Raw genomic sequence first — 13,225 nt, 5'->3', positions numbered from 1 at the left:
ACTGAATGCATTCTTTGCATAAAAACACCAAATAACCCGTTCGTGCCTTTACTTTTACTGAGAGATCTTGCTATACTCTGTGCTACAGCGCCCTACTGTGGGCTCCTGATGCTGGGATCATAGGCACGTACCATGACAGAAAGGGCAGCTTCTGAATAAACACGTATGGTGTGTTTTTTATTTATTTATCCCTCCACTAAGCCCCAAGAAATCTCAGATGACTCTACAGTACACAACAGATGCAGTCAATTTGAGATTGTTGAGAATGAGAACCACGCTGGACTCCCTGCCGTGCCTCGCGACTACATCAACGTTCGATCATGACCAGTCAAGCATCAGTGCGCTCCCAGACTAGGCTGAAAGGTCTTTTCCCAGTACTGTCCTCAGTCTTCTGGAAAAACAGAAATAACCAAGGAAATGTAAAATGAACCGTTTTTGAGAAAGGGGATATCTCTCTTATGTATCTCTGGCTCCCTGGAACTTGCTCTGTAGACCAGGCTGGACTCACACTCACAGACACCCACCAGCATCCGCCTCCTCGGTGATTAAAGATGTGCGCCACCACACCAGCCAAAATTAATGCCATTTTCTAAGTCTTCAAACTCCACTGGCATTAGCCTTCAAAATACACAATCAACACTCTAAAGGACCATATCTCCGCATCGGAATTAATAAAAGGCTGCTCTGTTGGTTTACATTTTCATCTCTAATCCTGGATTCTGCTCTATTGGATCCGCTTCATAAGCAGACAGAGGAGGCAGACAGTGCGACACCCTGGCTATTCCTCAGCAGATACAAGCAGGAAGGGTCTGACTGAAATCAAAACATTCAGTCTTCTGGGAGAAAAAAGAAATGGGGTGGGAGCGGTAAGGAGAAGAGAGGGGGAGAAGAAGGATGGAGGGGGAGAAAGAGGGAATGAAGAGAGGGAGGTAGAGAGGCAGGAGAGGCATGTGAGGGGTGGTGGATTAACAATTTGCCCTTTGATAAAAGTTCCCAAATATTGTCCCTTGGATTCATATTTGACAGTTTGGGTCAATAAGTTGAAAGCTCAAGAGACTTATTTCACTTTTACTTACACAATTCAGAATAAGTATAATCTGTAAACAGATTCTTTAAAATCTCTTAACGACTAAAAGAAATGGAATCTAGAAGTTTTTAGTGTTTTAAGTCACTGTGAGGATACATTAGTATGTTCTCCAGCCATGTTTTATAATCTAAAAATGTATTCTGTGAAGCATGGTCAGGTAAGTTTACTAAATAGTGTTATGATGTAATACTAGTCGGGCTCTCAGAGTTGCTAAGTGAATAGACCACACTAGATGAATCTGCCTGACCTTTCTGAAAACAACGTATCCGAAGCTATTTGACCACACAACCAGTTTCTGAGTGAATACCTCTCTCTCCTCCGGCACTACTGTTTGGAGATACTCTAGAGCAGACAATACTGGAGAAATGTGTTTCTGGCCAACATGCCTTACATATTCATGTTAAGTGAGGAGGATTTGCCTGTTCTGTCCCCTGACTTCTGTGTTACTCTTCCATGGGACAACTAATGGCAGAGCTACTGAACATTCACCTCATTTTCCCTCCCTAAGGCCCAGCAGTGCAGGACTGGGAGTCACACTCTCCAGTGTTCCATGTACCACAGATACTATCAGTCTACGCAGACGGCTTACTTACGTCTGGGGCTCCTTTTCACTGTGTTGTTTTGGCTGGGGCTGGAGAACGTTAGTTACCAGTTCAGTGATCCCACTAAAGGGAAACCACCTGTTTAAATAAGCAAATAATGTGACTGAAAAAAACAAAAGGATAACAATGTAGATTCAAACTTTTACCCAAGATAATAATAAATTTAAAAGAAAAAAAAACCCACAGGCACAAAAGCTACAGCCAATGGAAATGAGAGCTCCAAGTATCACCAGGCAGTCAGAAAGTAGGGAAATCAATTGAACACTCAACTAGTCCACAAGCAGGCAGCAAAGACCTACATCCAGTCACTGTGTGGATGGAGTAAGAAGCCGCAGACAGCTCTCTTACAAGCCAGAGTCGGAAAGCAGAAGACACACTCGCTGCAGCCTATCCAGTATTAGTGTGAGCTAATACCACCACGGAGCGGAGAGCAGAACACGGCAGGACAGGGGTCAAGTGTGCTGCACTCGGACACGTCTACTTACTGCGTCGCTTGTGCCTTGTGCTCTTCTTTGATCCTAGAAAGATAAGTTTGCACAACTGAGTGCTCTGTGATGAAGCAACAGCTTCCACCTAGACACTTGTACCTACATACAAAGGACATGAGAACGAGGGCCGTCACACACAAGAGGGTGGGGCTACACCGTAAAGACTTGAGCATTTCAGTCAATTTTACACAAAGGGGAAGAAATGAGGTGAGTTGGGCTCATTTGGGTTTTCCTGTTTTGTTTTGCTTGTGGTGCCAGGGCCTTAGCACAGGCCACACGCATGTCAGGCAGTCACAGTGTTCTTCAGCTACATCCTCAGCCGTCCCCAACCCGTGACAAATTGTCCTTCTACTAAAGCTCCAGAGAGTTTTAAAGCAGTGTTTTGGTCCCAAATTTTTCAATGTATTTTTACTTTAAGGTACCATGGTAAATATGGTACTATTAACTATAAACAATTTGTATTTTACTTGTTTTGGTTTATTTTTAAAAATAAATTGAAGTAAAGGTATATTTTTAAATAAAACATGGAATTTTATAAATTAATTTTAAAGCCTTATAAATTTATTTATGCCTCAAGGAGTACATAAAAGAAAGTAGAGGGAATAACAGAGCCAATGTCTCATAAACTATTACTAAGTAAATGCTGTATACATTAAACTTAAAATAGTCATGTTAACATAAATTCATGTAAGTATACTATAATGAAAGTAAATTTAAATAAATACTATGTTAGTAACTATAATAAAACCAAATGCTTCATTTTCAATTTTGCGGTGTTCTTCAGTCACCCAAAACTACAGGTTGGCTCTCTTACTTTCTAAGGTAAGATTTTATATAATCAAAATATTGGTGGGATTGCAAGCTGGTACAACCTCTGGTGGTTCCTCAGAAAATTGAACATACTACCTGAAGACCCAGCTATTCCACTCCTGGGCGTATACCCAAAAGTCGCTCCAACATATAACAAGAACACATGTTCCACCATGTTCATAGCAGCCTTATTTATAATAGCCAGAAGCTGGAAAGAACCCAGATGTCTTTCATCAGAGAAATGGATGCAGAAATTTTGGTAGTACTACTCAGCTATTAAAAACAATGATTTTATGAAACTCCTAGGCAAATGGATGAAACTAAAAGCTATCATCCTGAGTGAGATAACTCAGTCACAAAGAACACACATGGTATGCACTGATACGTGGATACTAGCCCCAAAAAGTTCTGAATAGCCAAGAAACAATTTACAGACCTCATGAAGCTCAAAAGGAAGGAAGGCCAGAATGTGGATGTCTCAGTTCTTCTTAAAACTTCTTAAAACAAAACACTCACAGGAGAAAATACAAGGTCAAATAGAGGAGCAGGCATTGAAGAAAAGATCAACCAGAGACTGCCTCATCTGGGGATCCACCCCATATGCAGCCACCAAACCCAAGCACTACTGCTGATGCCAAGAAGTGCTTACTGGCAGGAACCAGATATGGATGCCGCATCAGACAAAGTCATACAGATACCAAGGAGGATGCTTACAGATTACATGGGGACCCCAATGAAAGAGCTAGAGAAAGGACCAAAAGAGCTGAAAGGGTTTGCAACCCCATGGGAAGAAAAATATCAATCAACCAAACCCTCCAGAGCTCCCAGGGACTAAACACCAACCATTGAGCACACATGGAGAGACCCATGACTCCAGTTGCATATATAACAGAGGATGGCATTGTCTGGCATCAATGGGAGGAGGAGAAGCCTTTGGTCCAGTGAGGACGAATTTTCCCAGTGTAGGGGGATGCCAAGGCACTGAGGTGGAGAGGGTGATTGGAAGAGGGAGCACCTTCATGGAAGCAAGGGGAGGAGGGAGGCGTGATGGAGGGAGAGGGAACTTTTGAAATGTAATACAGACAATATCCAATAAAATAATTCTTAAAAATACCGGTCAGGACCTGAGATTCATAAACAGATAATTCTTAGTAGCTATGGTGTGAGCAACTAGACACACTCGACACCTCAAAACCCCCTACCTCGTGTGACACGCTGAGTAAATCACCCTTGGGTTAGCATTATCCCTGTGCCTTATCCAAGTCAAACTGTTCATTCCCTAGAGCTGCGTCTGAAAACTCTTCCCACGGTTTTCCGAAAATGAGGAGGAGAGTGGATTCATACAGCAGGAGGTGTGAAAGCCTAATAGCAGTGAATATTTAAAAGACCGAGAAGGATCTCACACAGGGTACTGATGATTAGTAAGACCGGGCTTTCTATAAAGGCTAAGAACTGTCCTGAGAAATGCATTTACTTTCTCAAATGACTAAAACTTGGTAAATAAAATTTACACAACAACCTAGGATTTTTTTTCATTTCCAAACTGCATCAATAATGGAAGCTGGATCTTCTCTTCAAGTCAGGTTTTATGTTAGTTACGGTTCAGCGTGTCAGCTTAGCTGACTTAGCAACACTGTGAAGCTGGTAAAACAGATCTCAGGAGGTGTCCGTGAGGACATTCCAGAGACACTTTACCAAAAGTGAAAGGCTACCCCGAGCGTGGACAGCTCCATACAGCAGACAGAGGCACAGATGAATAAAGGAAGAGAAAGGCCACTGGCACGGGGGGGGGGGGGGGCGGGGGGGGGTGTGGAGGTGTTGGGGGGGGGGAGGATGGAGGTGTTGGGGGGGTCTCATCTCACTCAGCTCCACACGCTCCTGGTGCTCCAAGGCAGTGTCAGCAGCGGCGGCAGAGCCGGCTGACTCTGAGCCAAAGGCGACAGAAAGACTCAGCTGAGTGTTAGGAGAGCACAGGTAGACTCCCACAGTGGCAGAGATGTAACTAACCGGGGTTCCATGTAACTGGCAGATGAGGAGGATCTCAGACTGGGAAAATTTTGGCTAAAAGTTGACCTCCAACACAGAAAATACTTCTGCCCGAGAAAGACACATTAACCTAATTGAATTTACTGAGATGGGGAGGCCCCGGCCATACCTGTAGAGAAAAACACAAAAGGCAATGCGGGGAAAGGGGCAAGCCACAGCACCCCAATAACAAAGAAATATCAAATACCTTAGATTTCCTCTCCGCCTTTTTATATTTTCCACTTTGTACTTTAAGTGTGCGGTGAGTTTTAGCTCCTATCCTAGATGAAAGGCCTTTATGACTGTCTCTTGTCTGTGATTCATACACCCTCCTTCTCATCCTTTCTTGACTCTTTTCTGATGCCAACCCCCTCAAATACAGGCAGCCCTATCCCTGCAGAGCTATAAACTACACTTTTCCTCTTCAGGATAGATGGCTGTCTCTGAAACGTACTGCTGGTAAATGAAAGCAAACACACGTCGACTACTCCAGGAGAACATTGGGACCCCCTAAAGTCACTGTGTTGTCCAGTACAGTCACCCTCCCCCAGAAACACCAGAGGACACAGATGCAAGTGAGGACAAGTCACCAACAGGGCTGGTGTAAAACAAATTAGAGGAAAAGAAGAGGGGGTGGAACACACCCACCTCAAGGACTGCTGTGGCTGTAGTGGCACACTCTGTAAAAGCAGCGTCCTCACTTTCCATGAATAAATACTAAATAAATAAGAGGTGCCACTACGTCAAGAAATTCATGTGAAGCAGGAGAAGATGTTGGCTTTTGTCCACTGTCAACATATGTAGTGCAGTCATTATCTGATGCTGCGAACGCACCGTGACCGAAAGTAACTTGGGAGGAGGGGCATTTCACCCAGCGGCCACCCAGTCTCTCAAGAACTCGGGGGAAAACAGGAACACGGAGGCAGAACTGAAGCAGAGGGTGGGAGAAAGCTATTTACTGGCTTGCTCAGTTTGCTCCTACGCAGTCCTGGCCCCCTGCTCAGCAGCACCGCAGTTGGGCCACCACACTGGTCATTAGCCATGTCGATGTCCCGAGACTTCCCTATAGGCTAATGTGATGGAGTCCTCCTGTCCAGATGACCATAGTTTACTTCAAGTTGACGAAAGAAAGGAAGGGAGGGAAGGAGGGAGGGAGGGAGGGAGGGAGGGAGGGAAGGAGGGAGGGAGAGAGGGAAGAAAAGAAAAGGGGAAAACCAGCATCTACTGTTGATGTAACTGCTTCCCAAAATTCATATTTAATATCATTGCATAGTATATCAAAAATTTACATGCAAAAGCATTAAGAATGGGTAACATCATACAAGTTATCATAAAAATTCATTCACAGTCACCAAAAAATTAAATCATCACCAAAATCAGGAATTTGTAAGAAGTGTTGATGCTGGCTACCAGAACAACATAAATGTTCTGAAGTAAGATGACTAAGTTCAGGCCAAACGTTGAAAAGATTTTATGATTTACAATGTTGTCAACTTGTCTGTGCCATCAAAAACAAAATTTATGCCACAGCCTGTCAGTAAAAAATGGTTTGGAGATATAATTTTATTCATGGATTAAACTGATCATTTAAAGGAATTAAACACGCATCTTTCAGGTGAAAACCAACTTACCAAAACAATATTTCCAGTCTTAAAAGAGTATTATGAAACTGAAATTATGGTAAACTCAAATTAAGGAGGATAGCTTCATGCATTTTGACATGTTTGCTAAACATAATCCTGTGAACAGCGAAGTTATGTAGCTTTGATTGTCAATCTGATTCAATAATTTAAAACAGATTTTAGGTTTTTCAGGGAAATACTTTGGTATATTTTCTACCCCATCTTTATTGACATAATTATGACACCTGCCAGTTTTCAAATAATAAATAGAGCTTCAGTCTGATGTTTAATTTGAGAAGACGTCATTCATATCTCTTTCCTTGACATTTACAAGATCTGTCTCTCAGAAACAAATACCCCTGGCTTCACAATCACAACCAAGTCCATCAACCCAGATACTGGTGCAAACGCAACACCACTAGTTTTATGCTGTCCTCGTATCTTCTGTTTTTATGGTTAAGACAAAATCTAGAAAAGTCAGTGCTGTATTACTCAAATTTCAACATTCTATTAATGGTTAAAACTGGGGACCTGCTTGACTTTGAACAAACCCCCGAACGGGCTGTGGAGACAGCTCATCTGTAGTGTTCACTGTAATCATGATCAAAAAGTTGGGCATTCAGGCATGCATACTTACTTATACTGCCAACACTTGAGAGGCAGAAACAAGAGGATCCCAAGACTCACTGGAGAGGCAACCTAAGTCCCAGTGAGCAATCCTGATTCAAGAACTGAGACCTATGGAGTTAAGTCAAGACCCAAGGGAGATTCCAGGCTGCACGCACTCCTACACAGTGAACACATACAACACTCTGAACTTGGGACAGTTCAGCTGGTAAAGTCCTTGTCTAACATAACAAGCAGAACTCAAGGTTTGATGTGCACTATATGAACCAAGTATGACCGCGACCATTTATTCTGCCAGCCCTCAGGAGGCAGCAGGAGGAGGAGGAGGAGTTTATAATGAGTCCCTACATAATGAGTTCACCCGGAGGCTGGGCTGCATGAAACCTTGTCTTAAATTTTGTTTCTTTGTTTCTGCCTTTTGAGACAGGTTATTTCTACAAAGCCATGGCTGTCCTGAAACACACTATGGGGACCAGGCTGACCTCAACCTCACACAGATCCACGCGCCTCCAGAATGCTGGCGTTATAGGCGTGTGTGATCACGCCTGGCCACTTGATTTTACAGATTCTGAATAAATTAAAATTACTTTGTGAGAACTCTTGCTTTTCTGTGCTAGAAAATGCTATGAAAAATATACACGGCCATTTTTGTTCATCCGCTTTCAGAAATGTTTGGGTATTTAGTGAGTGGCCGAAAACAATTATTTGATCTTTATTTTTGCCAAAATTGTATCTGCATTTTGTTTTATGTGTATGAGGTCTTTTTATCTTATACAAATAAAAGCACTTCATGCTCTTAATTTCTGAGCCATTGCTCCAGCTCTAAGACAATTCTAAATTGACCCCACAGAAGCCAAATGGTTAGATAACTCTGCTCTATATTGTAATATGCTTCTTTAAAACGTGGCCCATAGTATAGTAAGCAATACATTTTAGACGCTGCGTTTGTGTGTGTGTGTACAAATGCATATAACTAAAATGAAATTCTATGGGATAATACTAAGTGAAATCCACACAGATTTCCTGTTATTTTCCACTTCATCTCCATTCTTTTTGGTGATAGTGGTGGTGGTGTTTGTTTTTCAAGACGGGGCTTCTCTGTAATCCTGGAACTCACTCTGTTGCTGAGGGCCATGCGGGAGGAATGGCTTTAGAACTCATGGAATGCAGCCCATGGCTTATCACAACCACACGGGTGGCCTAAGTGTGGCATGGCGCTGAGGACCACGTGTCCTGAGGACCTGATGCTGTTGTGGAACTCCGCCCTGCTTGCTACCCTCACATCCCTCCCAAGCTAAGAACTGTAAGAAACTCTAGAGGCCTCCAGTCCCTCACTGGGCAGTGTCACTGGGATTCACAATAATGGCACTAGATCTCGTCCAGGCATCACTGCTGGAGCCGATTATGATTCTATCAACATCCTAGAGAAGAATTTAGAGATGTGGATTTGCAACAGTGACCACCACACTTAGCAACATTTGGAAAAATAGTCAGTGGAGCTAGGTTGAGGTATCTTTTTTATTGAATAGTTTATGTATTTACATTTCAAATGTTATCCCCTTTCCCCCCCTCCCATCCTCCCTCCCCCATCCCCCTGCTTCTATGGAGATGCTCCAACTTCCACCCACCCACTCTCTAGGCTGAGGTAATTTTACTACTGGCTCTAATGTTTAAAAAAATCTTAGAAAACAATATGAAGTTCAGAAAGACACATTCCTTTTTTTGGATATTTTATTTATTTACATTTCAAAGGTTATCCCCTTTGCCGGTTTCCCCTCCACAAGACCCCTATCTCTTCCCCCTCTCCTGCTTCTATGAAGGTGCTCCCTTGTCCCACCTCCTCCTTCCTACCTCCCCATCCTGGTATTTTTCTACACTGGGCCATCGAGCCTTCCCAGGACCAAGGGCCTCTCCTCCCACTGATATCCAACAAGGCCATCCTCTGCTACATGTGCAGCTGGAGCCATGGGTCTCTCTCTCCATGTGTACTCTTTGGTTGGTGGTTTAGTCCCTGGGAGCTCTGGGGGGGTCTGGATGGTTAATATTGTTGTTCTTCCTATGGGGTTCAGCTCCTTCAGTCCTTTCCCTAACTTCTCCATTGGGGTCCCCATGCTCAGTCCAAAGTTTGGCTGCAGGCATCCTCTTCTGTATTGGCCAGGCTCTGGCAGAGCCTCTCAGGAGACAGCTATATCAGGCTCCTGTCAGCAAGCACTTTTTGACTTCCAAAATAGTGACTGGGTTTGGTGTCTGCATATGGGAAGGATCCCCAGGTGGGGAAGTCTCTGGATAGCCTTTCCTTCAGTCTCTGCTCCTTGACTTGTCCCTGTATTCCCTTAACCCTTTCTGGATTAAGAATTTGGAGATGGGTGGGTAGCCCCATCCCCTAACACTTGCCTAACCTCTGGATATGGTCTCTAAGGGCTCTCCCTCCCCTTTGTTGAATATTTCAGCTAATGTCATCCCCATTGGGTCCTGGGAGCCTCTTGCTTTCCTGGCATCTGGAACTTGCTGGTGGCTACCTCCAGTCCCCATGCCCCTTGTTACACACCTTTGCTCAATTTCCTGGCCCTCTGTATATCATCCCCAACTCCTCCCATACCTGATCTTGCCCCTTTATTCTCCTCCCCCTCCTCTCTTTCTCCCAAGTCCCTCCCATCCTCCACCTCCTGTGAATATTTTGTTCCCCCTACTAAGTACGACTGAAGCATCCACACTTTGGGTCTTCCTTCTTCTTGAGCTTTATATGGTCTGTGAGTTGTATTGTGGGTATTCCAAGCTTTTGGGCTAATATCCACTTATCAGTGAGTGCATACCATGTGTGTTTTTTCGTGACTGGGTTACCTCACTCAGGATGATAGGTTCTAGTTCCATCCATTTGCCAAAGGATTTCATGAAGTCATTGTTTTTAATAGCTGAGTAGTACTCCACTGTGTAAATGTGCCACATTTTCTGTATCCATTCTTTTGTTGAGGGACATCTGTGTTCTTTCCAGCTTCTAACTATTATAAATAAGGCTGCTATGAATATAGTGGAACATGTGTCCTTGTTATATGTTGGAGCGTCTTTGGGGTATATGCCCAGGAGTAGAATAACTGGGTCCTCTGATAGTACTGTGTCCAATTTTCTGAGGAACCACCAGACTGATGTCCAGAGTGGTTGTACCAGCTTACAATTCCACCAACAATGGAGGAGTGTTCCTCTTTTTCCACATCCTCTCCAGCATCTGCTGTCACCTAAGGTTTTGATCTAACCATTCTACATGTGAATATGCATATGTCTATATGTAGGTCTGCATGCATGTATGTATGTGTGTATGCATTCATGTATGTATGTGTGTATAAAGTTATGGACTCTGACGTTTGTGTTGTCCATTCATTGGGGGGGAGGGGCATACAGGTGAATTTTCTTTCTTCTTTTTCTCACCAACCCAAGGAGTTAACAGAGTTCATAATTTTTCTGCTGGCCACAGAGAGTGCCAACCAGCCCCAGTAAATTAAGCTTTGTTCCCTGGGGGGGGGGGGGAGTCTGCTGAGCAACTTCTCTCATGGTTTCCTACCTTTGGCAGCAGCTTCTACAGGCACCCAGATCCACTTGGTCAGAGGCTCTAGGCGCTGACCCCCAACAGCTGCCTGCCTCAGTTTACCTACCATATGGATGCCAAAACCACCAGGCTGGCCTAGAACTCAGAGACCCATCTCACTCTGCCTCCTGAGTACTGAGAACACAGGTCTGCACCACAGCCAGGCACCAGCTCTGCTCGTAAGCCAGTTCTGGTGCTCCTGAACTGATTCCATAGCCCTTAGTTTAAAAACTCAATCTGCAAGAAGCACAGATAAGTTATAGTTTCTAAGGACAGGTAATATCCATGCTCTGAGCGTTGGTCGGGCTTAGAGAACAACGTGGCATTTCCAAATCGTATGAAGTACCTTTAGAATCACTCCTGTGCATGTGTATCATAGACATGGCAGGCTTCTGTGTCTCCATGTCGGTTTGAGTCACTGTGATTATGGAAGTCAGGCACTACAGAGGAGCTAGGTTTAATAAGGCCAGAGGGGAAGCCGTAATGTTGGGCACAGAAAAATAGTAGGCAGAGAGTCAGGAGGTATGGACCTGACAAGGGAAGCCATTCCTGGAAGACAAACACAGCCAAAGCCAGCAAGATAAGTGGAACCTGAAATAGGAGCCTACGCAGAGCCAGCGCCAGTGGTAGAACTGTTCGGAAGGGATCAGGAGTTGTGGCTTCCTTACAGAAGTCACTACAGACAGTCCCCAATTTCAGGTAAGACTGAAAGTCCTGACTGCACGATCACGTACTTGCTGTGTCATAGGAAGAAATTTAAAGTGTTGTGTTTGTTTAAAACGGGAACTCCCATGAGTGTCATGTGTGTATTACTCAGTAGACATGTAAAGAACAGGACAATATAGGCATACGGTAGCTGCTTTTTGGAATCCACCGAGAGAAACTCTCAATTCTGAACATCCATGCCCCAAATGCAAGGGAACCCGTAGATGTAAAAGAAACATTACTGAAGCTCAAAGCATATACTGAGCCTTCCACAATAGAGGGAGACTTTAGCACCCCACTCTCACCAGTGGACAGAGCATGGAGACAGAATCTGAACAGAGACAATGAAACTAACAGAAGGTATGAACCAAATGGATTTGACAGACATCTACAGAACATTTCATCCTCAAACAAAAGAATATACCTTCTTCTCAGCACCTCATGGTACCTTCTCCAGAACTGACCATATAGTCAGTCACAAAACAGGCCTCAACAGATAAAAGAAGATTGAAATATTCCCATGCATCCTATCAGACAGGCTAAGGCTGGTCTTCAGTAACAACTAAACACCAGGAAGCCCACATACACACGGAAGCTAAACTACCTACTCAGTGATAACTCGGTCAGTGAGGAAACAAAGAAATGAAAGACAATTTAGAATGTAATGAAAATGAAAGCACAACACACCCAAACTTGTGGGACACAATGAAAGCAGTGCTAAGAAGAAAACTCATATATTTTTGATTGATACTATTTATTTTATCCTACTGTAAAATATTGTTACTCATTTTCTAATATTTCATAATAGACCCAGCACTTTCCAACAAAAAATCTACGCTGTTTCTTTGAATAGACCCAGCACTTTCCAACAAAAAATCTACGCTGTTTCTTTGAAGTCAACTGTGTCTAAGTCCTCCCATGAAAGTAAGATCATTAGGTATCTGTTTCCTTGATCTTAGTTTATTTCACTTAACATAGCTAGCGTCCTCCAGGTTCCTGGCACTCTAACCCTAAAGAAGGCCCTTCCGTTTTAAATCTGAATAATATTCCACTGTGTTTGTATACCACATTTTCTACCTATAATCATATACTGGTAGATGCTTAGCAAGATTCTATATGATGCTACTGAGAAGAATTCTGTAATGAGCATGGGGGTACAAAGTTCAACAATCTTATTTTATACCCCTGAGATATTTGAGCAGACGTAGGAAAAGCCTGGCGTTTGAAATAATCCAGGTAGTCTGTTTTTGCTATTATTATGTAGCTAGTCATGAGTAGTTCATTTAACTTTCTGAGGAGATACCACATGGCAATGTTAATTCCTGTCACCATATTTAAGGGCTGTATTTCCTCCTTACCCTCTCCAAATCTTATCTTTCATCTTCTAGAAACAGAAATTCTCCTTGGAGATAATTTGTACTCTCTGATGATTAATGGTGTTGATCATTCTTACATACTTAATGGCCATTGTAGGTCTGTTTTTCAAAGTCTAATTACCTTTTCTGCCAATATTTGTCTTTTGAGCCTTTTAGAAATTTTTGCTCATCAACCCATTATCAGAAATTTGCAAAAAATTTTTCTCCCAGTCCTTCACTGTTTCCATCCTGTGCGTATGTGCTTTTTATTCCAAATAATCTAATTGCTCTATGTTTGCTATTGTTGCCTATCCATTACGGTTT

At 43.2% G+C, this 13,225-nt stretch overlaps 1 protein-coding gene across 15 annotated transcripts in view; it reads right to left on the bottom strand.

Moving 5' to 3' along the window:
• The window catches only part of RIMS2 (regulating synaptic membrane exocytosis 2), a gene marked incomplete at both ends in the record, with an annotated part of 425,123 nt that overhangs the window by 374,378 nt on the left and 37,520 nt on the right, over positions 1–13,225 (bottom strand). For 4 of the 15 annotated variants that reach the window (XM_080909305.1, XM_080909325.1, XM_080909329.1 and 1 more), the window contains 2 exons: positions 1,681–1,767; positions 2,175–2,207. The exons of the other annotated variants lie outside the window; for them this stretch is intronic. In XM_080909305.1, the coding sequence (XP_080765431.1) occupies positions 1,681–1,767; positions 2,175–2,207 (120 nt within the window). The remainder of the gene's footprint in view (positions 1–1,680; positions 1,768–2,174; positions 2,208–13,225) is intronic. 15 annotated transcript variants of the gene reach the window in all.

This window comes from Micromys minutus (assembly GCF_963924665.1).
Source record: "Micromys minutus genome assembly, chromosome: 33".
NCBI lineage: Eukaryota > Metazoa > Chordata > Mammalia > Rodentia > Muridae > Micromys > Micromys minutus.
The sequence above is the reverse complement of the archived record's forward strand: the minus strand, read 5'-3'. Positions and strand labels throughout refer to the sequence as shown.